This window comes from Pleurodeles waltl, chromosome 2_1, assembly GCF_031143425.1.
Source record: "Pleurodeles waltl isolate 20211129_DDA chromosome 2_1, aPleWal1.hap1.20221129, whole genome shotgun sequence".
NCBI lineage: Eukaryota > Metazoa > Chordata > Amphibia > Caudata > Salamandridae > Pleurodeles > Pleurodeles waltl.
The window spans coordinates 669,078,620-669,106,421 of record NC_090438.1 but is presented as its reverse complement, the minus strand read 5'-3'; the positions used below and the strand labels follow the sequence as shown (position 1 = coordinate 669,106,421).

The 27,802-nt window shown below is 42.2% G+C and overlaps 2 protein-coding genes across 8 annotated transcripts in view; one reads left to right on the top strand and one right to left on the bottom strand.

Annotated features, from left to right (window-relative positions):
• Positions 1-27,802, top strand: part of FYCO1 (FYVE and coiled-coil domain autophagy adaptor 1) — a 733,597-nt gene that overhangs the window by 495,466 nt on the left and 210,329 nt on the right. The gene's annotated exons all lie outside the window — the stretch shown is intronic.
• CXCR6 (C-X-C motif chemokine receptor 6) overlaps positions 15,631-27,802 on the bottom strand; it is a 34,824-nt gene continuing 22,652 nt past the window's right edge. For 2 of the 3 annotated variants that reach the window (XM_069216374.1, XM_069216384.1), the window contains exon 2: positions 15,633-18,360. In XM_069216374.1, the coding sequence (XP_069072475.1) occupies positions 17,277-18,353 (1,077 nt within the window). In that variant the 5' untranslated portion in view covers positions 18,354-18,360 and the 3' untranslated portion in view covers positions 15,633-17,276. Of the gene's footprint in view, positions 18,361-27,802 lie in introns of all 3 variants that reach the window. The other variant, XM_069216392.1, reaches the window with a different exon arrangement.

Sequence of the window (27,802 nt, the reverse complement as noted above, 5' to 3'; positions counted from 1 at the left end):
AGCTTGAACTCTAAAAAGATAATCCCCATTTGGTGCACTTATCTCTGAACTAAATTTACCATACACCAAGGTGAACCCGCAACAGGTAGCAATTGCAGTCATTATGCAACCACCCCTTATTGCACATTTATTGGCACATGACCTAACGGCCCAGTGGGGTCCAGTTACATTTGTTGTTGAGGCTCATGCAACATACAGAACAGAAACTTTCTGTTCTTGGGTCACATTTCCAGCACTTTATGAGAACACAAATACATTTCTGTACTATACACCTGCAAACATACATGCAGAATATAGAGCATATGCATATTTAGAAATACCTCTATCTTATCAAGACCATAACAATTGGCTTGATGGCACCCTACCACAAACAGTCCTACATGTTAGTTTACGTCCTCTATGTAATGAAGGTCCTACCTGGCCTTCATTGGCCACATATACACCGTATCCTGATGCAGCAACCTTGACCGTAGCTGAGGTCCATTGCTTATATGCTGAACTCATGGCATTATACAGATTATTAGTACGATTTGTATTGCAAACATTAAATACAAACCCAGCACATGCTGCCCCTGTTCAATCACATGCAGTAATGCCAGGCATTAATCCTGCGACTGTATATTTGATTATGGGTAAGTTCCCCGCCAAATGGGAAGAAATTCCATTTTGGTTAGCTCAAAAAATAAATGCACTGGAAGCAGTATTTCCCCATTCTGGACCTCAGGATAAGCATAGAATATTAACTATGTGCTTGCTATTTGGGATGGTTCCCACGGAAGATAAGTACAATACTTGGGGCACAGTGTTTGCCATGCTCTATACTACCGCACACGATACACCAACACTTGCCAATCTTCTGGAAGTGTTAAAACAAATTCAAGATGAACATGGGGGTGGCCTGGCCCTGGACTTGGGGATGCAACTTATGGACAATTTTGCCACTATATCTTCCATTATACTAAGTAACATTAAAGGGAAAGCAGTAGCACTAGCTGTGCGTATGTTGCTCAGGGACATTCCTCCGCAGGATCAAGAACGTGAGCTGCCAAAGATTATCGTGGAGACCTACTCTAGTATTGGTCGAGATAGTCTGGGGCCCAGACCCATGAAACCACAGTTTCAGGGTAAATCTAATAAAGATTCTACAAAGCAAGCACCTGAGTGTTCTAAAAAACCTTGGGATAAAAAACAACAAACACCTAAAAAAGAAAGGGGAGACTCTCCGCATACAGAGACCCCTCAAAATAGATATAATCTAAGAAATAAAGATAATATAAAAACGCCTGACAGATATCAATATATTGATGCACGCCAATCTCGTTCCTTTCAGGACTCACTGGAAAAACTCAGTCAGAGAGGTGGGCGTCCAGATGACGAACTAAGTACGTGAAACCGAGACAGGAATCACAATGCTCAACCGAAATTTCTGTTAAAAAAGAAGAGAAACTTCCCCAGCACAAACCCCAATTCAAAAAGAAAAATGTGGCAGCAGATGTGATTCGTCATGTCACTCAAGAAGAAGACTTTATTGAAAAACAAGACGTGGGCACTAGCTCTGCTAGACAGCGCAGCAGAGGTCACAATTGTTTTGCTGGAATCTTCAAGAGTATCTGGAGGTGAAAGCAACTGATGACTTCTTACAAGTTGAAACTGCAGACATGCGTTTTTCCATGCTTGGCAGGGTGTACAAAGTAACGATACAGTTAGACGGAAACATTGAACGAACAATTGACGAAATCCTTTGGGACCGCGTCGTAAACATTTATGATATTTTACTAGCCGAAAAGGATTGGCCACCTGAATTTGTCCGTACTTGCCCATACAGAGAAGAGGTTATTAAACCTTCTTTCTCCCCTCTTGTTCCCGATGAGCTTGCAGAATCCTACACCATTATTTGGGCATTGGCGCAGGCACCCACTTTATATCGCAACCACGTAGTGTGGGATAAGGATTCCCCCTATCATATAATTCCAATTAAAAATCAACCCCAGCCCCAACCTCAACCCCAGTACCCAATAAAACATGATGCTAAGGCACCTCTGAGGGAAATCCTCACACAACTAGAGTACCGGGCATAATCGAACCCTGTGTCTCACCACTGAATAATCCTTTATTCCCAGTAGCTAAACCGGACCATTCATACAGAATAGTCTTAGACTACAGACACTGAAACAGTCATACACGCAAATATGCTATAGAAAACTCTCATAGCACGGCACTTATGAATAACATAGTGCACAAAAAATACAAAACAACATTGGATATTTCCAATGGCTTCTTCTGTCAAAATATAGCACCTGAGAGTAGAGATTTAACAGGTTTCAGTGCATTAGACTCCCAGAAAATTCCACAGGGGGTACAAGAACAGTCCAGAACTGTTCGCTGCTCATGTAACTTCAATATTGCACAACATTGACCCTTAAGTATTGTCCTATGTAGATGATATCTATTTTATGGATGATGAATTACTGCAACATCTAAGACGGGTTGTCCGCATTGTTGTAGGATTTGCCGAATTCAGCTATAAATTCAACTTCAAAAAAACAAAAATAGCCTTCCTTAGTGTCCTACTTCTGGGATCCGAATTATCAAGTGAAGAAAAGAGCCAACCACCACAATTCTTATAAAAATTCGCACAGTTACAACCTCCAAATACCCTCAAAAAATTCCAATCATTATTGGGTTTTCTACATTTTTCCAGATTATGCATCAGGCATCAAACCCTTATATGACTTGATACGTCCTGGCTTTTCCAGCAAATTTTGGACAGTTGAACACACATGCATTCTCAGTGCTTTGCAAACAGACATGCTTGCAGCACAAATCCTACACACAAGGGACAATAAAATGCATCTGATCATCAGAATAATTGTTGGTGCCATTGGCTTTTACCTAAGTAACATTCAATGAGGGGGAGACAGTCCCGATTGCATACAAATCACATATGTTCTCAGCAGCAGAACAACGTTTTGCTCCCACCGAGAAAATTCTCACTGCTGTTCATATGGCTGTCATTAAAGAAAGACCACTAGCCCAGGGGCAATGTATTATTTTTGTATCTCCAATCCCAGCCCTTGAGGCTGTTACCAAAGCCAGCGTTCCAAATGCTGAGGCATTACATCCACATTGGATCCAATGGGCAACGTCTCTGACAACCACTGATGTTGACTATATATTTGACCCAAAGTTAAAAACTCAAGAATTTTTGCAATATGAACTAGAATACCCAGTTCCGGCAAATACATTGCCTATTGATCAATATCAAAGAGTCATGTACACCAATGACTCAGCACAACTTGCAATAGGCACAAAGCATCAATACTCTGCTGCTTGCGGAGTCGTAAGTGGCTAAATTCTATCAGCAACATACCTTCATGCAAACCCTAGGAGATTGCACTGCATAACTAGCAGAGCTAAAGGCTCTGGTGATGGCACTGGAACATACGGATCGTGCACAGCTAACACTGATTGTCTGTGATTCGTACTATTGCGTCCAGTCCTTCAATGAATATCTGCATTACTGGCACCAGAATAGGTCCAGAGATTCCAAAGGTAACACCATCAAACACAGACTTCTGTGGTGGTCAGTAGCAGATCTAAAGAAACCACTTCCAAATGTCCATGTTGTACATACACTTGGACACCAGTGCGTTGGAACACACGTTGCTGGAAATACACTTGCTGATAAAGCAGCCAAATCAACAGTAGCTACGGCTTCTGTTGCTGCAGTAACTCGTTCTAGAACGAAACCGGTTGATGAAATACTGACTGCCATGCAAGCCTCGGCTGACGGCAAACATCTACCCATGGGATATCCCATTAAATATTCCTACTGATGGGAGGCTTCATTGACACAGGATTGAAAATACCAGACATGGGAGTTTGAGTAATTCCCAATAAAGACCTAAGACCAGAGTTGATCAAAGAAGCACATGAGGGAGTTGCCTCTGCCCATGCTGATGTGACGGCTACAATAACATTATTGCAGGCTCGTTATTGGTGGCCAGGTCTATACAAACATACCAAGCAGTATGTCCTTTGTTGTGACATCTGCCAACAAATTAAAATTTCCTCTGCTAAACGCCCACTGCAGACACCCCTCCTAACTTCAAACAAACCATTATAATGTGTCTACTTGAACCATTGTGGTAGCTTGATATCTTAGTTGCTTTTGACTCCTGCTCCAGATTTCTATGGGTGTGGCCACAACGCTCGGCTGACGCTCGGACTGTTATTAAAGATTTGCAAGTCTTTATCAGCACATATGCAATTGCGGCTTTCCACTTGGACCAGGACCCTCCTTCTGCCTCAAGGGCATTCAGGGACGCCTTGACTTCGTTAGGGGTCCAACTCCATTACTTGTCTCCATTTAATTCCGAGGGAAATAGTGTCATAGAGCGACAAAACTGAGATTTAAAGCAATCCTTAACAGCCAGAGTACTAGGTACGGGTCGTAGTTGGCTTAACCACTTGTATGGAGTTCAGAGAGCACTTAATAATCTGCCAAGAAGGTCCCTGGGGGGTCCTACTTCATACGAGTGCCTGTTTGGAACTGAAATGTATGTGTCAGATCTTGATGGTCCTGGCGTGGAGGCAGCAGAAATACCTTTTGACATAAATGAATGTGTCACTGTCTTGCAGGAATTACAACAGTTCTGTGACGACAATGCTTTTGCCAGTGCTGCCTCCTTAGGAATTAAGGATGTACCAATAACACCTACCCCCTTGGTTCCAAGGGTTGTGGGTCTAGTATGTGAATAAGTTGCTGTGAAAAAGGAGTTCGGACCTTCTTATCGTGCACCGGTTCCAGTCCTGGGAATAAACAGGACCATAATTGTTATTCTACCACCGCTGCCTGGTTCTAAAAAAAAACAATTGGTCTCCATTGACAATGTCAAGTTATACCATGTGGCTGATTCCGCACAGCGGACCAAGAGGAACAACCAGTAGTTCCCGAATCCTTCTCACTACTGGTCAAGATGTCCCTCTACACGTTTTGAGCAGCAACGCTGGCACCTCTCCGAGCTTGCGTAGGGGTGAAAATGATCTTGCCTTAGTTCCACTAACATCTATTGCAACAAGCAACACAGAAATTGCTGATCAATTTGATTTGACTTCTACACAAACAGGTGGCGTCATTTATTATGAACCACTGCGGGAGACCACTGTTAGTTCTCCTCTTTAAAATACGGCTCCAGTTTTTGCACTAACTGCTTCTGGATACTTTGCCGATATCACTGATACTTTCTTAGACTCTTCTGCCTCTACTGTATCTGAACTGTCAAAAACACGAGAGCTGATGATTTGGTTTAAAACAGATTGCTTTATTTTCCCATGGAACTATATGTGGCTTTCCTTGACTGTATTAGCTTTCCTCCTTTGGAATGGCTTTGTTATTGCTTTCTTTTGATTAACCCCTTTGCTGCCAGGCCTTTTCCCCTCCTGTGCCGAGCCTTTTTTTGGCTATATGGGGCAGTTCGTGCTTAGGACCTCACAGCTTTTTGTCCACATAAGCTATCCACGCCAAATTTGCTTCCTTTTTTTCACAACATCTTAGGTATTCTAGAGGTACCCAGACTTTGTGGGTTCCCCTGAAGGAGATCAAGAAATTAGCCAAAATACAGCGAAAATTTCCTTTTTTTTAAAAAAAATTGAAAAAAGTGCTGCAGAAAGAAGGCTTGTGGTTTTTTTTTCCCTGAAAATGGCATCAACAAAGGGTTTGCGGTGCTAAAATCACCATCTTCCTAGCGTTCGGGAACAGACAGACTTGAATCAGAAAACCACATTTTTCAACAGAATTTTGGCATTTTACTGGGACATACCCAATTTTTACTATATTTTGTGCTTTGAGCCTCCTTCCTGTTATTGACAGAAATGGGTGTGAAACCAATGCTCGATGCCCAGAAAGCTAAACATTTCCGAAAAGTAGACGAAATTCTGAATTCAGCAAAGGGTAATTTTTGTAGATCCTACAAGGGTTTCCTACAGAAAATAACAGCTGAAATAAAATACAAAATATTGAAATTGAGGTAAAAAAACAACCGCTTTTCTCCACATTTTACTCTGTAACTTTTTCCTGCAATGTCATATTTTCAAAAGCAATATACAGTTACGTCTGCTAGACTCTTCTGGCTGTTTGGATATATAGGGCTTGTAGTTTCATCAAGAACTCTAGGTACCCAGAGCCAATAAAGGAGCTGCACTTTGCAACGGGTTTTCATTGTATACCGGGCATACAGCAATTAATTTGGTGAAATATAAAAAGTGAGAAATAGTTATCAAGAAAACGTTTCTATTTCCAAAATGGGTACAAGATAAGGTGTTGAGAAGCAGTGGTTATTAGCACATCTCTGAATACCGGGGTCCCATACTAGCATGTGAATTACAGGACATTTCTCAAATAGACGTCTTTTTTACACACTGTCTTACATTTGGAAGGAAAAATGTAAAGAAAGAGAAGGGGCAATAACATTTGTTTTGCTATTCTGTGTTCCCCCAAGTCTCCTGATGAAAATCGTACCTCACTTGCTTGGGTAGGCCTAATGCTTGAGACAGGAAGCGCAACATGGACACAACACATTTTTAGATTGAAATCTGACGTGTTTTTTTGCAAAGTGCCTAGCTGTAGATTTTGGCCTCTAGCTCAGCCGGCACCTACGGAAACCTACCAAACATGGCATTTTTGAAAACTATACACCTAGGGGAATATGCGATGGGGTGACTTGTGGGCTCTCACCAGGTTCTGTTACCCAGAATCCTTTGCAAACCTCAACATTTGGGCAAAAAAACACTTTTGCATCACATTTCAGTGACAGAAAGTTCTGGAATCTGAGAGGAGCCACAAATTTCCTTCCACCCAGCATTCCCCCAAGTCTCCCAATAGAAAAGGTACTTCACTTGTGTAGGTAGGCCTAGCGTCCACAACAGGAAATACCCCAAAACACAAAGTGGACACATCACCTTTTCCCAAAGAAAACAGAGCTGTTTTTTGCAAAGTGCCTAGCTGTAGATTTTGGCCTCTAGCTCAGCCGACACCTAGGGAAACCTACCAAACATGGCATTTTTGAAAACTATACACATAGGGGAATCCAATAGGGGGTGACTTGTGGGTCTCTCACCAGGTTGTGTTACCCAGAATCCTTTGCAAACTTCAAAATTTGGCACAAAAATACTTTTTCCTCACATTTCGGTGACATAAAGTTTAGGAATCTGAGAGGAGCCACAAATTTCCTTCCACCAAGCGCCCCCCCAAGTCTCCCGATAAAAATGGTACCTCACTTTTGTGGGTAGGCCTACTGCCCGCAAATGGAAATGCCCTGTCACTATCTGGACACATCAAAATGATCAAATACAAAACTACCTGTTTTTGCCGGGGGCACCTGCGTTTTTGGTCCTGGGCACAGCAGCCATCTAGGGAAACCTACCAAAACCAGACATTTCTGAAAACTAGACACCTGAAGGAGTCCAGGGAGCTGTGACTTGCGTGGATCCCCCAATGTTTGCTTACCCAGAATCCTCCGCAAACTTCAAATGTAGCTAAATAATCACATTTTTCCCACATTTCTGTGTAGGATCACTGCACCGGGACAAATTTCCTACCACCCAACATTCCACTCAGACCCCGGTAAAAATTATACCTCACTTGTGTAGGTGGGCCAAGTGCTTGTGACAGGGAAGATCCAAAAACATGTCAAAATTGAGGGGGAACCAAAAGGGCAGTTTGAAAAAAACTAATTTAGGCTGACAAGTGCAGCAGAATTTTTATCGGTATAGATGAGACAATGCTGGGTGGTAGGAATTTTGTGGATTCCTGCAGATTCCGGAAGGTTTCATCACAAAAATGTGGAGAAAATGTGTGATTTCCTGCAAAGTTGGAGGTTTGCAGGTCATTGTGGGTAAGAAAATGGTGCGGGTGCATGTGAAGCACACCATCCTGGAATCACCGAGATGTTTCGTTTTCAGATGTGTCTAGGTCTTGTGAATTTTTCTACGTGGCAGAGTCCCAAAGTCCATAAAGTGAAGCCCTCACCATTCCAAATGGGACAATTTTGAGAGTTAGCCAAGTTCTTATGGACCAAATGTAAAACCAAAACCCAAAATAATCAAATGTCCTCTTGTTTGCCATGGGATAAGATGTTTTAGTGTGCGAGAGGAGAGCTGAAAGACTGTTACCCCCCTTCAGTTGGGGAGGGGGCATAACCAGGCCCATACTGGTTGGTAGCCACCACCCCACAATTTTTTTTAAATTTAAATTCCCTGGCATCTAGTAGACTTTCTGCCCCCTCTGTGGTGTGGATCAGGGGTAATTGCCCCATCTGCCCACTGGTGGGCAGAACACTTTGACCCCATTTATTTGGGGTGGGGATATGGCCATACCCCCACCCTCTTATTTTAAAAAACAAATCTTCCCTTGGGGGAAGATGGACCTTCCGAAAAGAGGCCAATCTGCCCCAAGGGGGGCAAATATGGCCAACAGTAATGTGCCCCCATGGGGAGCGACCCTTGCCCAAGGGGCTGCCCCCCAAACAAAATACACACATACACACCACCAATCCCTGGTGCCTAAGTGGTTTCTTCCCCCCATCCCCCGGGGGCAGATCGGCCTAATAGAAATAAGCCGATATGCCCCCAAGGGGAGCGAAAATGGCCTAAAATAAATTCCCCCCCCCAGGGTAACGATCCTTGCCCAAGGGGTCGCTCCCCTTGCATGAAATTGACTGAAAAAAATAAAGATCCCTGGTGTCTAGTGGTTTCTGCCCCCCTGGGGGCAGATTGGCCTAACAAAAATAGGCCGATCTGCCCCCAATGGGGGCAGGAATGGTCTATATACCAATTGCCCCCCCAGGGGAGTGACCCTTTCTTAAGGGGTCGCTCCCCATCTGTAAAAATACAAAAATACTACAAATAAAAAATCCCTGGTTCCAAGAGGTTTCTGCCCCCAACTGCCTAATAACAATAGGTCTCTCTGCCCCCGGGGGGGCATAAAAGGCCTTGAAAATAATTGCCCCCCTGGGGAGTGACCCTTGCCCAAGGGGTAGCTCCCCTTATGCCAATTTCCTTTTTCAAAATAATCCCTGGTGTCTAGTGGGTATTTCAGCAGCCAGATCGCTTCACGATCTGGCTGCTGAAATACTCTGAGAGACTTTAAAGGGAAGGAAATTATTTTCCTTCCCTTTGAAGCCTCTCAGGTCCCCCATCACATGACTGGTGGAGAAATGCAAAGCATTTCTCTACCGATTGCGCTGGAAGCTCAGCTTCCAGCACGATGGGAGGTGGCCTCTGATGACATCAGCGCGATTACGTTATTAGACGTCACTGGTGGGGTCGGGGTGGAAGAGGAAGGGCTCCCACTTCCATCCCTGCCGGGGGGGGGTGGGAGGCAAGCCCACGGAGGGAGCGCTAGCGCTCCCTCCGAGCTCAGGTGCCAGAACGTAATATTTAAGTCCTCTGCACAGAACTGGTTAATACATTGTCATTACCTTCCTGAACGATCAACAGTTGAACTGGTTAGTGAGGTCCTGAAACACCATTTTTCATCTCACAAGATCCGTAGAGACTCGTCTTTTGTGAACATTTCCGCTATACCAATTCCTGATGGGATTGTTTGGGATAAAGTCACATTTGATATTTACTGCCCGATGGAGGTCATTCAAATACCATATGTGTTTAAACTTTCTATGAATTATGTAATAATACCTGGAGTTGTTTCTGATGACTGGGATGTGAAAACACTTGATTCTATGATGACTGAATTGCAGTATTTTACTGTACTTGAAAGTGAGGATGTTTATCAATCCAAAGAAAATTATGGAGATATGTTCTGTTATAATTATTTTGGACACCATTTAATTCACAGAGCAAGTACCCCAAAGACTATTTTTAATTATACACTATGGGAACATTGTCCAACTCCACCACAAGGGAGTTCTAAAACATATTCTAAACAATTTGTGTATTTTTATAGGCACAATGTTAAAAATGCTGAGTCATATTATTTCAAATTGCTATTGATGGAAAATTTACATATATTATTGACAGACACAAAATTCATCTATTCAGATTCCTTTGTTTCCCGGTTTGTTATAGAAGGCTATGAAAATCGGTTGAAGTCGATTGACTTAAAAAGTGTGTCAGGAACAAAAAAATGGCAAATAAGGGGAAAGGAAGCTTTGTTTAGAGCATGCCTGATACCTGTTTAAATGATATTTTTGAATGAATCTGTACAACAGACAAGCTGTTTAGGCTTAGCAAAAATTAAGGAATTGAATGTGCCCAGTATTCCTGCCCCTGCAAAATTTTACAAATGGTAAAAATTAATCAATGCTACAGCAGATCAGCTCGATGAATGGGTCTGAAACGGCACATTTGATGCTTCAATTTCACGTCCTGGTGGGTGGTTATTTTGGCCAATAGATACCAATGGGTGTCATAAATCTTTTGTAAACTCCACGGGGGTTTTAGAACAAGTAGGCCTGACCCTTGCTATGTGTCATCTAAACATGCGTGTATAGTAGCAACATATAGTGTAGGGAAACTATGCCAACAATGGTTGAAAAGTTCCTCACTAGATGCTGTTAAGGAACACCTCAGTCTCCTGTCTAACGATACTGACTTACAGGATTTCCTGTCAGGCCCCAGAAAACAACATAGAAAGCGCTTCTTATATGCTGTCTAAAATGAAATATGGAAGCTTTCTGAACCAGAAACTGCCTCCCGGTTAAGGCAAATAGATCAGGGAAATTTACAGAAGGCATTAGTTGTTGTAGATAATGGGATTAACACCCTATTCGATTGAATATATGCTTTAAACAACATTGTTTCCTCTGCAATAGACATAGTACAGAGCGACATGTCCTCTTTACACCATAGACAAAGTCAACTAAGATCCATTCTGGACACTAAAACACTAAAACTCTGTAGGCAGGTTGCATTCCCTGGCAACAGGTTAGCGCGAGGGATATATTTTCCACATTTAATTTAATGCGACAACAACAACTAATGACTAAAAAAGAACACGACTTTTGTCATGTTAAATATTGAGAAATTAGAAAAGTTGCCTTTTACTGTGGCTGAAATACAATCTGCTGAATGGTTAATTCCTATTTCAACACTTCAGTTTGCATCCTGCTTAAAACACATTCCAGTGGGCAGATATGAAAGGCTAGGAGATTGTTACATCTATGAGCTGTGAGAGCTACCCTTCTCGTACAAATGTATCAATAGCATGAAAGAGGTCTTTCTTGGCAGTAATGAATGCAAGACTCCTGTCAGCCAATCAGTGGTTTGTAAATAGCTGTCCTTGCACAGGGTGTGTAATGCTTCGGCAGCAAACTTGGCTTGTTATCTGAACGGAGTCCCAGTCCCCTTGATTAGACCTGCATTCCAGGTGCTCTCGAATGGCAGCTATGTGTGCCTTAATAGTGAGAGCTGTTGTATGATTCGAGCTGGAATAGTTTACATTGTTTCCGTCTCCAAAATTGTTACATGCTGCTGGAATGTACTTTTCCCTCCTACAGGACTGAGAGAAGTAGCTGAGATTTGGCCCCATATCCCTACTACAATTGTGAATGTTGACAAGTCGAGCAGACTCAAGGCTTCATTGTTTCAAAATCATGTGGTGCTTACATCTGCATGGGAGACCTATGCGCTTCAGGTTGCGAGGTCACCAGCAGAGATACAGTCCCTTTTAAGTACTAACTTTCCGAGACACTTTGGTGAACTCGTGGGACGGATATTTAATGCGTCCAGGACTACTAGAATCACTAATTTCTTTAAGGCTGTTGGTTCTGGTTTCATTCACACCTTCTCCTCTATGACTTAATATCTTCAGCCATCCCCTCAGTATTCTCCAGCATTTTTCGGGGTATTTCCAATAACTTTGGCTATAATAGGTGGCATCTTGCTATTGCTACTTTTTCTGGAAAATGACTTTCCCTTTACAACAAGGAGGACTGAAAGCGCTTCCACCAGCGCAGCTGTGTCGTGAACGTATGATGCAGTACTTTGGAGCATCACTCTTGGAGCAATTAGAGTGTGACTGGTCTCTGTCATTCAGACCAGTTTTGCATTGTGTGCAGCCCGTGGTTCGGTGCTTCTGGTGCTCTTTTGAATGTGCACTGAAAGTTTGTCCTTCTACACAGCGCTTGCTTTCATTGGACGCTAATCTGTTGATGTTCTCGTTGAGGGCTCATTTCCAGACATTCGCGTTGAAGGTGCATTTTCTACAGGAAGCCATTTATGAGTTGGCCTACCTGGATTTTGCAGCTCTAAGCTCATTGTTGGGCACACCATGGAATGCTGCTGCCTCAGCTGGAGCTCAGGCTTTTGAACATGAATGCTCCTTGGTTGTCCTTAGCAATGAACTTCCTACTTTACTACCTGCCGGATTCAATTGGCGACTTTAAAGATGACTCTGACTTTTGAAATTCGGCTTTTTTTATGCCACAATTAACATTTTAGATTGTCCTTTTAATACATCCTCAAGTGTCTCTTAACGTGTCATTATTGACACTCACATATATATGCCTTAGGATGAATTTTAGTAGCTTTTACATATAATTAGGCTTTGACCCACCTTTGAACCAGCAAGGGGAGGGTGTTGTGTAGCCATTTTAGCTATAGCTTTATACACGTTATTTTAGCAAACTAGGCCTGCCGTTGTGCCTTTAACCTAGCCATGTTTTAACAATAGCCAAGTTTGCGGTCTTGTTTTATTTTCTCTATCTAGCTGTTCTTAGCCTAGGTCAGCACTGCGTTCTTAAACAAGACATTTCTTTTACTCTGTGCTTTTCTCAAGGCTGCAATAAGATAGGTTGCCTGCAAAAGTGTTACGTGTTGTTTCCAATATTCACAGAAACCTACACACTCTTACGTGGGGATCCTTTCTCGAAACATCAGATGTTTTATTATAAAACCCTACTTCGGCCTATGTATGTTAGAGGGAGATTCCAGCCAGATGACCACAACTGTATGCTGATTGCTTCCCTGCGGCTGTTTATGTAGACCACAGGCCTTTTGCTCAGGTATGAGGGATGATGCCTTCCCAGGTGGAACCTGAAGGGCAGAATTAGAGCTTAACATGTTGTGCTCTAACATAGCATAGGTAGGAACTATCTAGACAAACTCCAGTGACAAAATGGTAGCGTTATTCTTGTGTTTTACTCTCCTTGACACAATTTTATTCTCATTGTGCTTCATCATCCTAGTTATTGTAATACATGCTTTATTATCTAAGATACAGTTATTGCAATAAAACCTTATTGAACTTTATTCTGCCTCTGATTGTCCTTGCACATGTGAGACTACTGTAAATGAGAGAAACGGATGAGATCTGAGTGACAACGATTCTCCTGAGGAGTCATTTATGTCATGCGCCCGGTTGCCCTAATCCTCTCCGCTCTCGGGTGGAGATGAGGTACTGCAAGTTAGCCGGAATAAACCCGGATTAGGCCAACAGGCGTCACATGGTGTGGGATCAGACTCAGTCTCCTGCAGAACAGGTGATTCTGCCACCTGAATCCGGTAATCTCATTAGGATAATGGGGACCTACAAGACAATTTAATACATTTTTAATTTGTGGTGTTGTTGTGTTACAAACGTTTGAGCTAATATTTCCAAGCTAATAATATAAATTTAAGTTAATTTACTTTTAGATAAACATTAAAATACACAACATATTACATTTTCCAAAACTTTCCCAAACAGAGACCTCCATCTCCCATGCAGAGGTATCCACCCCAGTGATGGACATCCCCCCAATGACCCAATGAAGCAGGACATAACATACGGTTGTAGAGTTAGTAGTAGTTATTTTACAATCATAAATACAACCTCAGGAGAGATAGGTGTAAATCTCCACTTGGAAAGGGCAAATAGCAAAAGAGTGATAAGATGTAGTAATAAATATACACATGACTAAATATACCTGTGTATATTTACCTTTCTGAATCATGTGTGTTAGTAGGAAAAAATATAGGATGTTGTGTAATGCCATCTCACACACTTACTAAGGAGCTGTGCTAAAGAAAACCTTTCTTAATTAACGCAAGTGACCTCTGGTTGAATCCCTAAAGTTTCAAAAACTGGTGCTTCATTTATGCTAGATTTGTTCAAAGCCAAGGTGACAACCATGAATCCACTGTAAGCATCACACTAAAGAGGAGGATGTCTTTTGTCTTCCCTGGCAACAGCAAGGTTAATTGCCAGGACAATGTTTGTCAAGTTCCTTTGACAGGTGCCAAGAAAGCTTTGACCAGAAACAGTAAAAATAAACCCAAAAAGACAAAGTGAAGCATTTTTAGGACTAAGAACTCCAGTTCTCTTTGCTAGAGTTAGCAATTTATTTGCAAAGCTATCATGACTAGCACACCTTTCATCTTGCAAACAAGCTCACCATCTCTGGTGACTTTCTGCATGACCACAGCCAGGACACCATCCGACTGAAGGCAAAGAATTATGAAGAGTAAAACACAAGGCAGCAGGCCTTTTCCATCTATGCACCGAGGATATGAAACAACATCCCTATATCCACAAGGACAGCCCGAACACTGCTTAGGAAAAAGTTGAAGACGCACCACTTCAAACTTTAAAAAACCCTTTACAATGAAGTAGCAAACCACCTACCTCTTGTAACGCTCCTTGACTGAATGCTTGCCTTTACCCTGTACAGCAGTCTGCAGTCCTATTTGCAGAGTGTGATTTCTTACAGGTTTCTATTACAGCTGGAACCTTGCACCAAAAATAAAGTTTGAAGCTTTAGTAATGCACACTTTTTTGGCCAAGAGCTTTGCCATGAGTCCTTGTATGGGACAAGAAGATCTCCTGTACAAGCAGTAATTGTCTCTGCTTGATTGAGGAATCTTGACCTATTTGCAAAGGCATTGGCCCAGCCCATCTAATGAAGGTATTGAGAACCTTGAAATCAGTTGAGCTAATTGCCTTCTTGGTCAAGAGGGTGTGAAGATTGCACCAGCCTGATATTTCGCTCCTGATTTGAAGGCATTTTGGCAAGCTACTGGAAACTCTGAGCTCAATAGTATGAAGCTCCGACAAGGGAGCAGAAAGGGGCAATACATTGTGCCACCTGTTATCTGCGTTAGAGCAAATTTCTTTTAGGACTTTGTCATTTGGAAAACACAGCCTGGCTTTAGTGGCCAGGTGAGCACCAAACTAATACCCAGAATTGTACCTAAACAATTATCTTGTGAGACTGCGTTGCTTTAGTGTACCACTCCTTAAAACTTGCTAATAATAATATACGAAGAAGAAATTCTGACAAAAACATATCAGCACACCAAAGTGGGAGTGTGTGCCTTTGTTAGGCAACAACGTTATATGTTTTACTTATCAAATAATATAAAAATAAAAAAAATGCATTTGTTTTAAATTACTAAATCAAAAATTCCAGACCCTTGCAGCTTCCATCTTTTGTCTCAAAAACAGTTTCTGCTGTGGTCTAAGCACGTTTTATTAAAATATTGTTAAATAGATTTCATTACAAACATTCAAACACAAAACTCATATCTTGTGCTCAGATTGTTTTGCTTTGTTCAGAAGCACGGTCACTAAGTATGTCTGAACAATATTTTCATAGAGTCTGCCTAGCAGTGGAGTACCGAAGCAATATACAAGAAAACAGGAAGCTTAGAGACGACATCAACCGTGTATACACTATTTATTTATTACATTCATTACATATAAAGCGATTATAGAATTTTAGACTGAATAGGATTGCGATTTGCCCAGAATCCCACAATTTTCAAATGTCAAAGCAGGAATTAAAATTTAGCTGCACAGATCTCAAAGCCACAAACTATACAGCATTAAGTTTCCTTGAATGTTAGAGTCTGATTCCTCGCCATCCTGCAGTTCAAGGACCTCTTTTAGTCTCAGAAACATGTTCATCAAGGTACTGGTTAAAGACAAGTCACGGGTAGTGGCACTAAAATACAAGCATTGGGGCAGGGAGATGGATATCTAATGGTACATAGAGGCAATTAAACAAATAAGCCAAAATATAATTTAAAAAAGTATTGATGATTACAGCTTAAAACTCATCCTGTACAGGTCCTAATTGCACACCTAATTATTTGATGCTGTTGACCAGTTTTCCACCACAGACCTGCATATTTGCTGTTATTGGCCAACTGCCCAGGGCACAGTCACACCTAAAGCGCTGATGCTTGTGCAGACCCTCTAGTTCATACTGAAACTCATGATCTGTTTGGCAATATCTTGTGCACATCTATTGCCATGACCCTATTCATCAAGTATGCCATTCACACTTGCATTTATTACCGTACCAGCCAACATTTTCGTTCACAGCTATATACATGATGCTAATTGTAAAATCTCAGTGAATTCCTATACCCTTACTGCATCTAGCCTTACTGCCAGTGTGCCTCTCGATCTTTGACACTAACACTGCTCTCCAAGTATCCAGCACACTTATTTTCTTAAGTCTCGAAACCTAGTATATATTCCAAACCATAACTTTTAACGATATTGGCTAATTATCTTATTCAAACGTAACAATCCCTAGATGCTATTGGTAAAGCCAAAGTAGGCAAGTCATAATACTAGGCAAGTTTCTGATAAATACCCAAAACATTGCAACTTTAGCCCAATGCCTTCTGTAAGAGCTAAGCAAATTCCATTATTAGCCAGGTTTTAGTGAACACTTAAAGTCTTCTCATGAAGGGCTGTCTCTTTTTCACATTGGTGCTCTTGGCCAACTCCCTGTTGCACAGATTTAACCTTTATTCTACTTGTCGGTTTTCTAGTACTGAAATCAATAATTACCACTTCTGGCTAAAATTGTAATGCACACCTTAACTAATGCAGCTGTTGGTCAGTAATCCATTGCATCTCTAAATCCTTGGTAGCTGTGAAGCCCACCCATCATCAGTGGACCTCCAAAGACCTCCATTGTCAGCCATTGAGTGTCATTGGGCAGCCACTGTAGAAAGCCATGGCCCACAATAGGCCCATATTCGCATCCATGGCCCTTACTACCATGCCTAGATCCTCACATCAGTGCTGCATGTTTACTGTGACACTACTAAATGAGAAGTGACTGTGTACACTATCTGTAGGTAAGCAAGGATAAGGACCATTTAGCACAAACTATGCTGCATTGTAAAATCAGCAGAGAACAGATAATTTTGCTCCACTTTAGCATTCCTTCAAAATGAGGGAAAGAACTCAAAAGCACTCCTGGGAGTCCTTCTACTTTCCTAGTGCAATCAGAATTAGCACCTGGCCCTTACCCAAGGTATTAGCTGTGCACTTGAGACATGCGGATCATACTTGTGGCATCTATATTATTTGAAGCAGAAAATGTTTTTGAGGGGTCATCGGAGGATTTAAATTGGCTGCTAACTTCTCGTTGATGTTTAAAACACCGAGCCTCTTTCACAATTTTCCTCAACGTTTTCCTGAATTTTGCCCCAACGAAAAAATAGAGGATGGGGTTAAGGCAGGCATGAACATAAGCTAGGGTTTCAGTGATGATCACAGCCCTTTCAAAATGATGGTTCAGGTGAAACTCACCCTCAATGATAGACATTAGCATGATAATATTATAGGGCAGCTGAGTGGCAATGAACACTGCAACAATCACAATTATGATCTTCAGGGACTTCTGCTTGTCAAGCCCACGAGCATGGATTATGGTTTTGATGATTACTGAGTAGCAGATAATCATAATGGAAAGAGGTAGAAAGAATCCAGCTGTCATTTGAAATCCACGCACCACCTGTCCAACGTGATAAGGCTCATAGTCTGCGAGACACCAAAGCATGCCATCGTATTCAAATAGTTTATGGAATTTAAACTGTGGAATTGAAAATAGTATGGAGATTGCCCAAACTACAAAGCAGGTGACTATTCCACAAAGTCTGATTTTTTCTTGTAATCGTCGGGCCTTGGTGGCTTGGGCAACAGCAATGAACCTGTCAACTGTAATGCATGTGAGGGTCAACATAGAAGTATACAGATTAATATTGTACATCCCAAAGATGACTTTACACATGATGAGGCCGAAAACCCATCCATGTGAGGCAGAATATGCCAAGAATGGGAGAGTGAAGAGGAACAAGATGTCAGCTATGGCCAGGTTCACCAGAAACACATCAGTGAGTGACTTGAGTTTTTCGTAGAAGATGAAAACAACGAGAACCATTGAGTTGCCCACCAGTCCAAAAAAGCAGATGATTGTGTACATGCATGGCAGAAAGCTGGTGCGAAGGGCATTGATAACAGGATCAGGAATGAAAGGCTCAAACGTGGTGTTGGGAAGGCCAACCGCAAAATCGTCATCATTTTCGTATGCCATGCTTGCTTTATCTAACATGCAGCTTCTGTTAATTCACAAAACAAAAATATGAAAAGTTAATAAAATAAAAATCCTGACTCAACAACAGCTACAAAACAGTGTATACATAATTACTTGTTACAGTTTAAATACACACATTTGCCTTGAGATGTGTTAACCTAAAAGTGTTTCTGTAAACTTCTCAGTTCTGTAAAGGCGTATGCATGTTTTTAATAATTGTGGTCCCAATTCACTACATAAGTGGATGTCATTGTGCTAGACCTATTTTCATGTGAAGAGCTCCGCTTCCTCAGTGGCTCGATCTGTGTGAAAGAAATATCACCAATAATGGCTAAATAATAGATGCTATATATCAGACTCTTCCCCACAACCCCAGAAGCCGCAGAAACAACATAGTAATATCAAAGATGAGATTTTAGTTGTTCTGCACAAGACAATATGATAAGAACTTAGAAATATGGGTTCCTGAGCCTTGTTTATTGAACAGTCATAGCCTAGCTGAAGGGAGGTAGTCTGATGTTTGATCCAAGGAACAACACAACACAAATATCTTGATTGCAATTAATGCTCTACCGGTTATTGTACAATTATAAACGTACCATAATTGTAAATCCTAATCTGTAAACATTTATATAGTACAAACAGTGATCAGATCATGTAAAACACCCAAAATTATTGCAGCTATTAGATTGTTTTAAAAATGGCCAAAATAACATAAATGGAGCTTCCATTGTAACATGGGGTAACAATTCACACACATTCTTCTGTTACTGATATCCTGTGCACAATCACTAATCGGTTTGCAGACATTGTGCTATTTGTAATTGCATAGAAGGTCGAGGGTTACAATCCTCCAACCTAATCCTGGTAGCCTTCTACTGTTTTTTACAATAGTGAATACCAGGAAACTGCCAAACTCAATGAGTATATAGCAGCAACCCAGCAAAGAAAGGTAACACAGAGATCCCCCATGTCCTGTATCTCATCATGACCTCCCGAATAACTGTTAGTACACCTGTTGGGAAATCTAGTCCAGTCACCTGTTAGCATACCACTGAAGAGGACGCTGTCTACAAAGCAGAGCAACTGTAGTCAGCCAGGCAGACCTACAGAATGACGAATGGAAATCTGCTCTCTGCTCAGCTGAATCATTTTTTCTTAGCCACTTTATGTTTAATTTCCAGTATAACATCACTTTGTACAAAAGCACAGCAAGTACTGTCTTTGCACATGTTATCATGGTATATGTTTTGTTCTGCTACAAACAAAGTACATCAAACCCACATTTCTTATATCTTTGACTATACAGGGGGGTCTGTTACTCAGGAGGCTTCGGACTCAGAGACCTTTAATTTAAGCCTCACTGAGAACAGTTCAGTTCAGGAATCAGGCCAGGATTGGCACCCACCAATCCGTCCCTCCTCATAAAGGTCCAGAAGGGTAGCCATGTGGATTTGAACTTGTCTACCCTATCTTGAACCACTGGAGTTAATTTTTCAAGTGCGTAGATAACCCATATTTTTCCCACCAGGCTTTGAGTTGGGGGAATGTTAGATTGTTTCCTGACCTGGGCTAGTTCCAATCTGGCAGCTACTAGTAGATGTGTAATGAGTTTGTCCCATCATGTGGTTAACGGATATTCACTGTGTTCCCCTGAATCACCCAAGAGTATTGCCAACGGCTGTAGATGGAGTGTTGCTCCCAACATCACTCTAATGTGTACATTTTGTATTTCCAATATACCTGGATAAAAGTACATGACCACCCCATGAGTAGGAAGATGCCCCTTTTCCCACAGCTTTCCCAACACATCTGAGCTGCTGATCATTGTGTGAAGCTGTGTTGGGGACAAGTAGAAATAGGTAAGTAATATGTATGGGTTTTCTTTGTGTGAATTGCAGATCGAGGACTTTGCCATATTCTTTTCCCGGTAATGTCATCTATCTCTTTTCCCATATCTCTCTCCCATTGGTTCACATAATTATGTTTGTCTTTGGGGTCTAGATCTGCAATTGCCAACTGTAGACAAGCAGGGTTGGATAGGGACACAAAATAACTCCAGGCGCTAACATAAAAGTGCCCCCATCAGTGAATTAGGCAGCTAAAAAGGTAGCCCATCTTTGCAAATTGGGACAGTGTTGAATATTTTCAAGACACACTTTCTAAAATGTTTTGCAAGGTATGGAACACTGCATGTATTTCAGCTTGCTGCAGGCAATATGTGTTTTAGTATCAGGGGAATCAACAGTAAAAACTGTCCCAGCAGACTGTTAAACAGGCCCACAAAAAGCCAAAGAACCAGCCCCACACTGAGCTGTCTGACCAGCCGAGTGGGCTCTGCCCGATTGCCTTAAAGGCCAGTCCTGTAGCCAAGTTACATAGCAACTTATTCTCATAAAATAATTTTGAATGGAGTTGTCTCATGGTTTGCTCCTTCTCTTACCTCTTTAGATCCGGCCTAGTGCAAAAGTCATGGGAGTCTAAAGTTGTCTGCTCCCCTCCCCAAGACCCACTTTTCCTGAATTTCCTCTTAGGATTTCAACTCATTATTAGAGTATAGATTAACTAGGTGGGGGGGGGGGGAGGTGAGTTCTGTTGTTCCAAACTTTAGAGCATAGTAGATCCAGCCTTATGTGTGATAAGAAGGTTGTGTAACAAGATATGTGTGAAGTGTTGCTATACAGGAACCCTACGTTTGTTCTCTGGGTTATAGTTGAAATCCAGAGCTGGGCAGATCTGTCCACCTAAATGTATGATCATAATTTCAGAAAGCTCAAACCACCCTCTGCTTTACTTTAGTGTATTTTGCTCTGCGGACTCTGGGAATGCAATTTCTCCAAACAAATGAGAGGAGCTGTTTTTGGATGTGGTCAACATTCTGTGCAACATAGAGCAATCTAGGCAAAAGATTAATCTTTACTGAAATCAGGCTTCCACCAGCCGTTGAGGTCTTTGTAGAGGACCCACAGCATAGTAGGGATGGTACAGCGATATAAATTTACTGTTGCATTCGGTAAAATGTATATTTTAGGCTGTTGTGACCATGCAAAACCTTTGTGTTCGAGGGCTACAAGAGAAGCTTTGGTATCGGTCGCTATCCCTATTACACAAGATTTTGAGTATCAACGGAATCACTTTATGGTGGCCTCTGTGCCTCCTCTGTCCCTAACATGTAATGGGAATTATTCAGAATGTATAAGGAATTACCGGTTGTCTACTTTTCTACTTGTGTGCCAGTTGTCTGCTTTCCTGACAGCTTGTTATTAAGATAGTAAGATCCAACATGCCATAGCGGAGACATCCTACATTGCCTCCTTCTGGGATAGCCAGAATACATTAGATGTATAGCTCAATAGTGAGTTGTGTGCTGCAGAATCAGTGAGTGGCACAGTGACTTTGTGAGCTTACATACTGTGGAGTATTTGAGTATCTATGCAAAACACATACTTTGCTGCATATGTCTCTGGAGGATTTCTGCCAGTACCACCACCTTTTGCTTTCCTGCACTTTGAGACCTAGGCACCCAATTCAACTGCTAATTACTGATTTAGCACCAGCCCTTTACATGGAGTTCTAGACTGATAAGCAGAGACTGTGTGATATTTGAGTGTGCACCGGGTCTCTGGTTGCTTCTGTGTCTCATTTAGCATAGGTGCAACTTGGGGGTTAAGACCTAGTGGTATGACCGATGGCTCATTTGAGTGAACTGCACTCATAGTACAGCTAGGGTGCAGGATGACAAAGTGGAGGTGGATGGTGAGGTGAAGAGAAGATAGTGGAGAAACTGAGGTAAGGAGACCGGGTGATTATACTACCATTTGTGGCTTGCTAATTGTGAGGTAGATTATTTTTGTACGCATATTACAGTGGTAGATATACATCTAAGATGTTGGTGTAGATTGGATTTGTTTTTGATGAGATTGACACTGTCACTCAACAGCTCAGACAGCATCTTTTTGTAAAGTCGTATGGAAAATATGTGCAAACTTGTGCACATCTTTGTGAGTTGCAATTGTACTTGAAATGCTCTTGAGCTGAACTGAGTTTTAACTTTAAGGGCTGTTTCTATTTGGTTCAGAATCTCTGTCATGAGAGAATCACATCTGTGATGATGGAAGATGAAGAGGAAGAGGGATCTGGCGATCAGGGAGTCTCAAAGGACATCATAAAGAAGATTCATGTTTATGGAGTGAGCAAAGCTCTAAAAGTGGAAAAAATCAGGATCCTCTAGGATTACCCTGAAAACTGTCTCCACCCTCAGGGGCAATAACAAGGGCTCTGATGTATGCCCTGAGATGTTTAAAAACAGTGATAAGGCCATTGATATTGGGAGAATAATTGTCAAAACTGAACAAGCTGGCATGAATGAGACTGTCTTTTCATTCCCTTTCATAAGCTCCCCTCATTCAGGAGAGGAATAGGGGAATGAACCTGCAATGGTCTCCTAGCTATAGACAAAGAGAGAATCCGGTTAATGTCTGCAACTCCTGCTGGCACTGATTTAAGTAGCACAATAGTGGAGCTAAAGTTGGTGGACCTGAGGGATCATGGTAGCAAGTGTGTAAATAAATGAAGAAAGAAAAAACAAATGGCACAGATTTTTGAGACTATTGGCTCCTGCCTAGAATGGATGTTAGAAATTGGGTTTCTGGCTTGCTAGGGTATGCACCTAAGCCAGGCAGAACCTACCCACTCTAGTCAGGGCAAGGGAGTTACACGTCCAAGATAACCCCTGCCTCACCCCCTTGGTAGCTTGGCACAAGCAGTCAGGCCTAACCCGGAGGCAATGTGTAAAGCATTTGCACAACACACACAACACATGTGATGCAAAATGTACACCACGAAGTAAACACAACACTGAGCTATGTAAAAATAAACTGTATTGCACAAAACATAATTAGACCAACATTACATGTAAGTAATACCCTGCTACCTTAGCAGTTGTCAGGACGTTACACAAGTTACTAATACTCTGCAAGAATACGCAGTTGTCACATTAGAACACGTAAGTACCCAGGATTCTGCACCATAAGTAGTAGTCAGGAATTACAGTAAGAATTCTATGCACTTGTCATGAATAACTCCTAAAAACCCAAAAAAGGAACATTAGAAAACATCTCACAAGTCATAAAAATACATATCAGCAAATCATGCCCATAAAAGGAACATTAGCACGTATATGTAATGGCAGGGAAAGCAGGTAAAACATATGAATTCTCCTAGGTCCATACTTGGCTCACTGAGCCACTATATTGCTAGAAAGTACCTTATTTCATGGTGAGGAGGCACTCCCTGTGCCTAGAAGAGCATGAGGGGGCCCCTTGGTTCTCCTGCATGCACAACGGGGGCCACACGGTGCTCTTGGAGGAGAGGGGTGGTCGGCACCCTCTCCTTGCAGAAACTGGGACCCTCCAGGGGCCCACGATTTGGATGGGGGCCTGCCTCGGCCGCCACACACCCTGTCCTCGGGGTGGGGGCCAGGGGAGGTCCTAACAACAATCATCGGTGAGGGGGAAGGGTACTCTTTCGAGGTCTCCCTTCCTGGGTTTGAAAACCGTGCCCGTTTGAGTTTAAAAGAGGAAAAGGAGCGTCCTGCTCCTAGTGCAGAGACCGGGGAAGGGGGTGCTCCACGCGCTTTCCCCGAATCCTGTGATGCGGCTTCTTTGAAGCGTGGTCCCCTCCGGGGGGCCGAGAAGGCACTTGCCCGCACCCAATGTGGTGCGCGAGTGTCCCAAGCTGTTCCTGGGCTGCCGCGGTGATTCTTAGGAAATTGGAGGCGGCTGGTGCCCCGGGGGCGCTCCCATGAGCGGACCGTGCCCCGGGGGTGCCAACAGCAGCACGCTTGCTCCACTTGCCTTTTTCTGGTGCCCCGGAGGCACTAGAGAGAGTGCGATCCTTGCACTGGGTAGAAATTAGATGCCCGGGTTGTGGCAGTGATTTGGGGGCAAGCAACTGAGAGGACGCTCATAAAAGCGTTATTGCCCAAATCCACAGCCCGGGTGGCGGTGGTGAGTTTCCTTCAGGCAGCAAGACACTCTTGTATAAAAGTGCTTTGAGGTCCCAAAGGAGCACTCCAGAAGCGCTACACAATCGCAGCAGCACCCTTGAGGTGCAGAAGTTTTACAGAGGTCAGGGACCACAGCACCCTGGCCCTTGAGACTACAAATGAAGGAGGGGGGTGCAGGACTGGAGAACCCAGCAGCAGGTCATCACAGCAAGGGGCTGCAAGCACAGCAGCAGCAGTCCAAGGTGATCCTGGTGAGTCCTTCCCATGGCGTCCTGTCCAGCTCAAGGTAAGGTTCATGGAGTCCAAAGTGATGTCAAATGATGTCTAAATTGTGGGGAAAATTCCCCTGTACCTATACTAAGTTTTCAGTGTATTTTACAATGGTGTTTTGCTTTCACTAATGACAGAGCTGAAAACAATCTCTGGAATGCACTTCTTAGCATTCATTATTACTGCACGAGGTTCCTGAGAGAAGAGATTAGTAGGTTGGAGGCACACGATTAAAAATAGTCACAGCAATGAAAGGAAAAAATATCAAAGTGATTGTCAATTGCAATGTACACAGCAAATATATGTGATTATATTATAGTATAACTGTCAAAGCAAAGAATAAAAGTCAAAATTGATCCCCGTAGTAGTGCCCACCAAATGCCCCATATTTCCCATGCCAGCAAGAAGAACGACTCTTGTTCAACTGCGAGAAAGAGATTTTCCACCCCCGCGAGACAACGTCAGCCAGCTGGCACCTGCTCCTGACTGAAGTCTCGAAATTCCACACTACTGGACAGAGTCATCTCTTTTATATCTTTTGAATAGAGAACTTTCTAGAAAGCCCTGCCCCTTGGAGGAGAATTATAAAAAAAATGCTGGCTACTGTAATTCAGAGTTGGAAAAGAAATGACAAGCGTCGGAGGTTGGCCAGGTCTCCAAAGCCCGTTCCCTTTCCCAAGGCTGAGTAGAGGGGAAACAAATATATATATGCACTCCCTTATCATGCTAGGGTTCGGTGAGAACAAAATACAAAAAACACAGCTTGGTCTACCATATGGAAAAACACAGCTCATCTGCAATGTCTCAACTGCAATGTCTAGCTCCACGATAACGCCAATAGACAGTTAAACTGAATGTCTAATGCCACGTTAAAGCCAATAGGCAGCTAAACTGAATACAACATGTAATGTGCTACTGGTGAACATTGAACAACTAATATGCGCAGTGGTGAAACACAAAGTCAGTGGTCAAACACAATTATTTTCAATACATCTCCACCCTCTGGCCAATGACTTTTGTTTATTTTCTCTCATATAAAATAAATATGCAAATAAAACATTATACGCAAATCAGGTTTGAATGATAAAAGCAATCACTGTAAAGCAATGGAAGTGGATTAACGTATTGATCTCATAACCTTTCAAATCAGATACACCTACAATGAAAAGACTGAAGCTTATCTATTCTGATTGGGATAATAACTGATTGAATAGTGCCTCTAAAATAGCAAGTTGATGTAGCATGAGTTCTACTCATGTAAAGGTACACAGTCCATCTGAAAGGTTTGCTGGAATGTAAGTGAAAGTTAAGTTTCCACACGAAAACAGCCAGCCAACTGGCAACTTGACATGTTTAATGTGACTGGCAGCAGTCACTAGTTGACAAAAAACCGTTTGATTTGACATATGTTTGCAATGTCTGTCCGTTCGGTAAAAGCACAAAACTCTGTGTTCCCACGGTAAATTTTGAGAAGTTGATGTTTTCTTTTCTAAGCTCAATTGAATGCATTTTCCGATGTCACGAGAATTACAAGACACGTAGTAACACACGTCACCGGTAGTAACGTTGTAGGTGATTATATGAGTGAGATTAACCACTTTTCATTGGTTGTTTCCTGGCAGTCCCTGCAATACTCATATGGACTGAAGTGGGTTTCAACATCATGTTCTTGCACGTCTTTGACACAATTAGTAACATTGAAAATTTCTAATAAGATGTTTGTTGGCGTTGGTATGGCGATTAAACATGTTGACAAAACATCCAGAGTGCTTCGCATGGCGCCCATGCAAAAATCGGATCTGTTGAGCACGGTCTGCGCCAAATGAATTTAAATGTTGTCATTCAGATGCAGTAAAGGTGTTGCACGATGTGGTCGATCAAACAAGTTGAGATTGGGGGTGTTGGGTCCCTCCCGACCCCACACGCCCAAAAGGAGACCACACGGAACACTCACAGCACAAACAAGCTGTAGTATGACATGTAAAAGAAACAAGTATGATCATTCTCACAAATATCATTTATAAGCTGGAATTTGTTCCCATTTTTCCTGTCCTGGTTTCATGATCAACAGAACATTGTTGGGGCCCTTTGCTATAATTTCTGCGGGTTCTGGAGGGTCATTTGGGGGTTCAACCCAAACCTTAGCACTGAGGTTTTTATCTGCTGCCCCACAGCTTCCCTTTCCTTGCACTGTAAGAAGGGCTGGGACAGACTCCTTCCTTACCAAACCTCCATTCACTGCACTTATGACAAATTGGGCAATTCTGTCTCCAACCTGTATAAATAAATCAGATTATCTTCTAGTTATCAGAATAATTTTGATTTCTCATTGGTAATCTGCATCAATCACTCCCCCTAAAACCTGAATACCTTTGAGGGCCAATCCAGATGTAGGAGCAATCAGCCCAAAATGCTCTGGGGAAACCTGTACTACAACACCTGTTTCACACAAAGCTATGTCTCGGGGTTTTAGTCTGTAAGCTTGTAAAGCATGTAAGTCAAGACTTGTAGCTTCGAGTGTGGCTCTGTAAGGGGTGAACGACCCGGGTTTTATTTTCCAGTATGTGATGGTATTAGTGGCCACATGTGGTTGTATTTTCAAAGCTGGAGTTAACATTCGCATCAAATGTGTTTCAGCATTTGTTAATGGTCTATTGTTCAGAATCTGGAGGGCTTCATTCAAATGCTCTCTCCAGTTTTTCAAAGTTCCATCAGATAATTTTGGCATTTGAATTTTCAGTAAATCATTAATTCTCTCAATTAGTCCTGAGGCCTGTGGATAATAAGGAATAACATATATCCACTCAATATTGTGCTGAGAACAGTAATCTTGCACCAGTTTGCCTTTGAAGTGTGATCCATTGTCACTCTGGATCTGGGGTAGTACTCCATTGTATAACATTAACAAATCCAGAGTTCTGACAGTATTGTGCTGAGTAGCACGTTTGCAAGCGACAGCAATCAAGTATCCACAATAAGTGTCCACTACAGTGCAGGCGTATTGGTACCCGCAACTAATCGGTAGTGGTCCAATGTAATCAATTTGCCATATCTGTCCTGGTAACTTTCCTCTCTCCAACTGGCCGTTAACTGTTTGTGGGACAGATCTCTGTTGTGTGTGCTGACAAATAGAACATTGCAAAATCACAGTTTTTATCAAGTCTAGGGGAATGTGGATCCCTCTAATCTC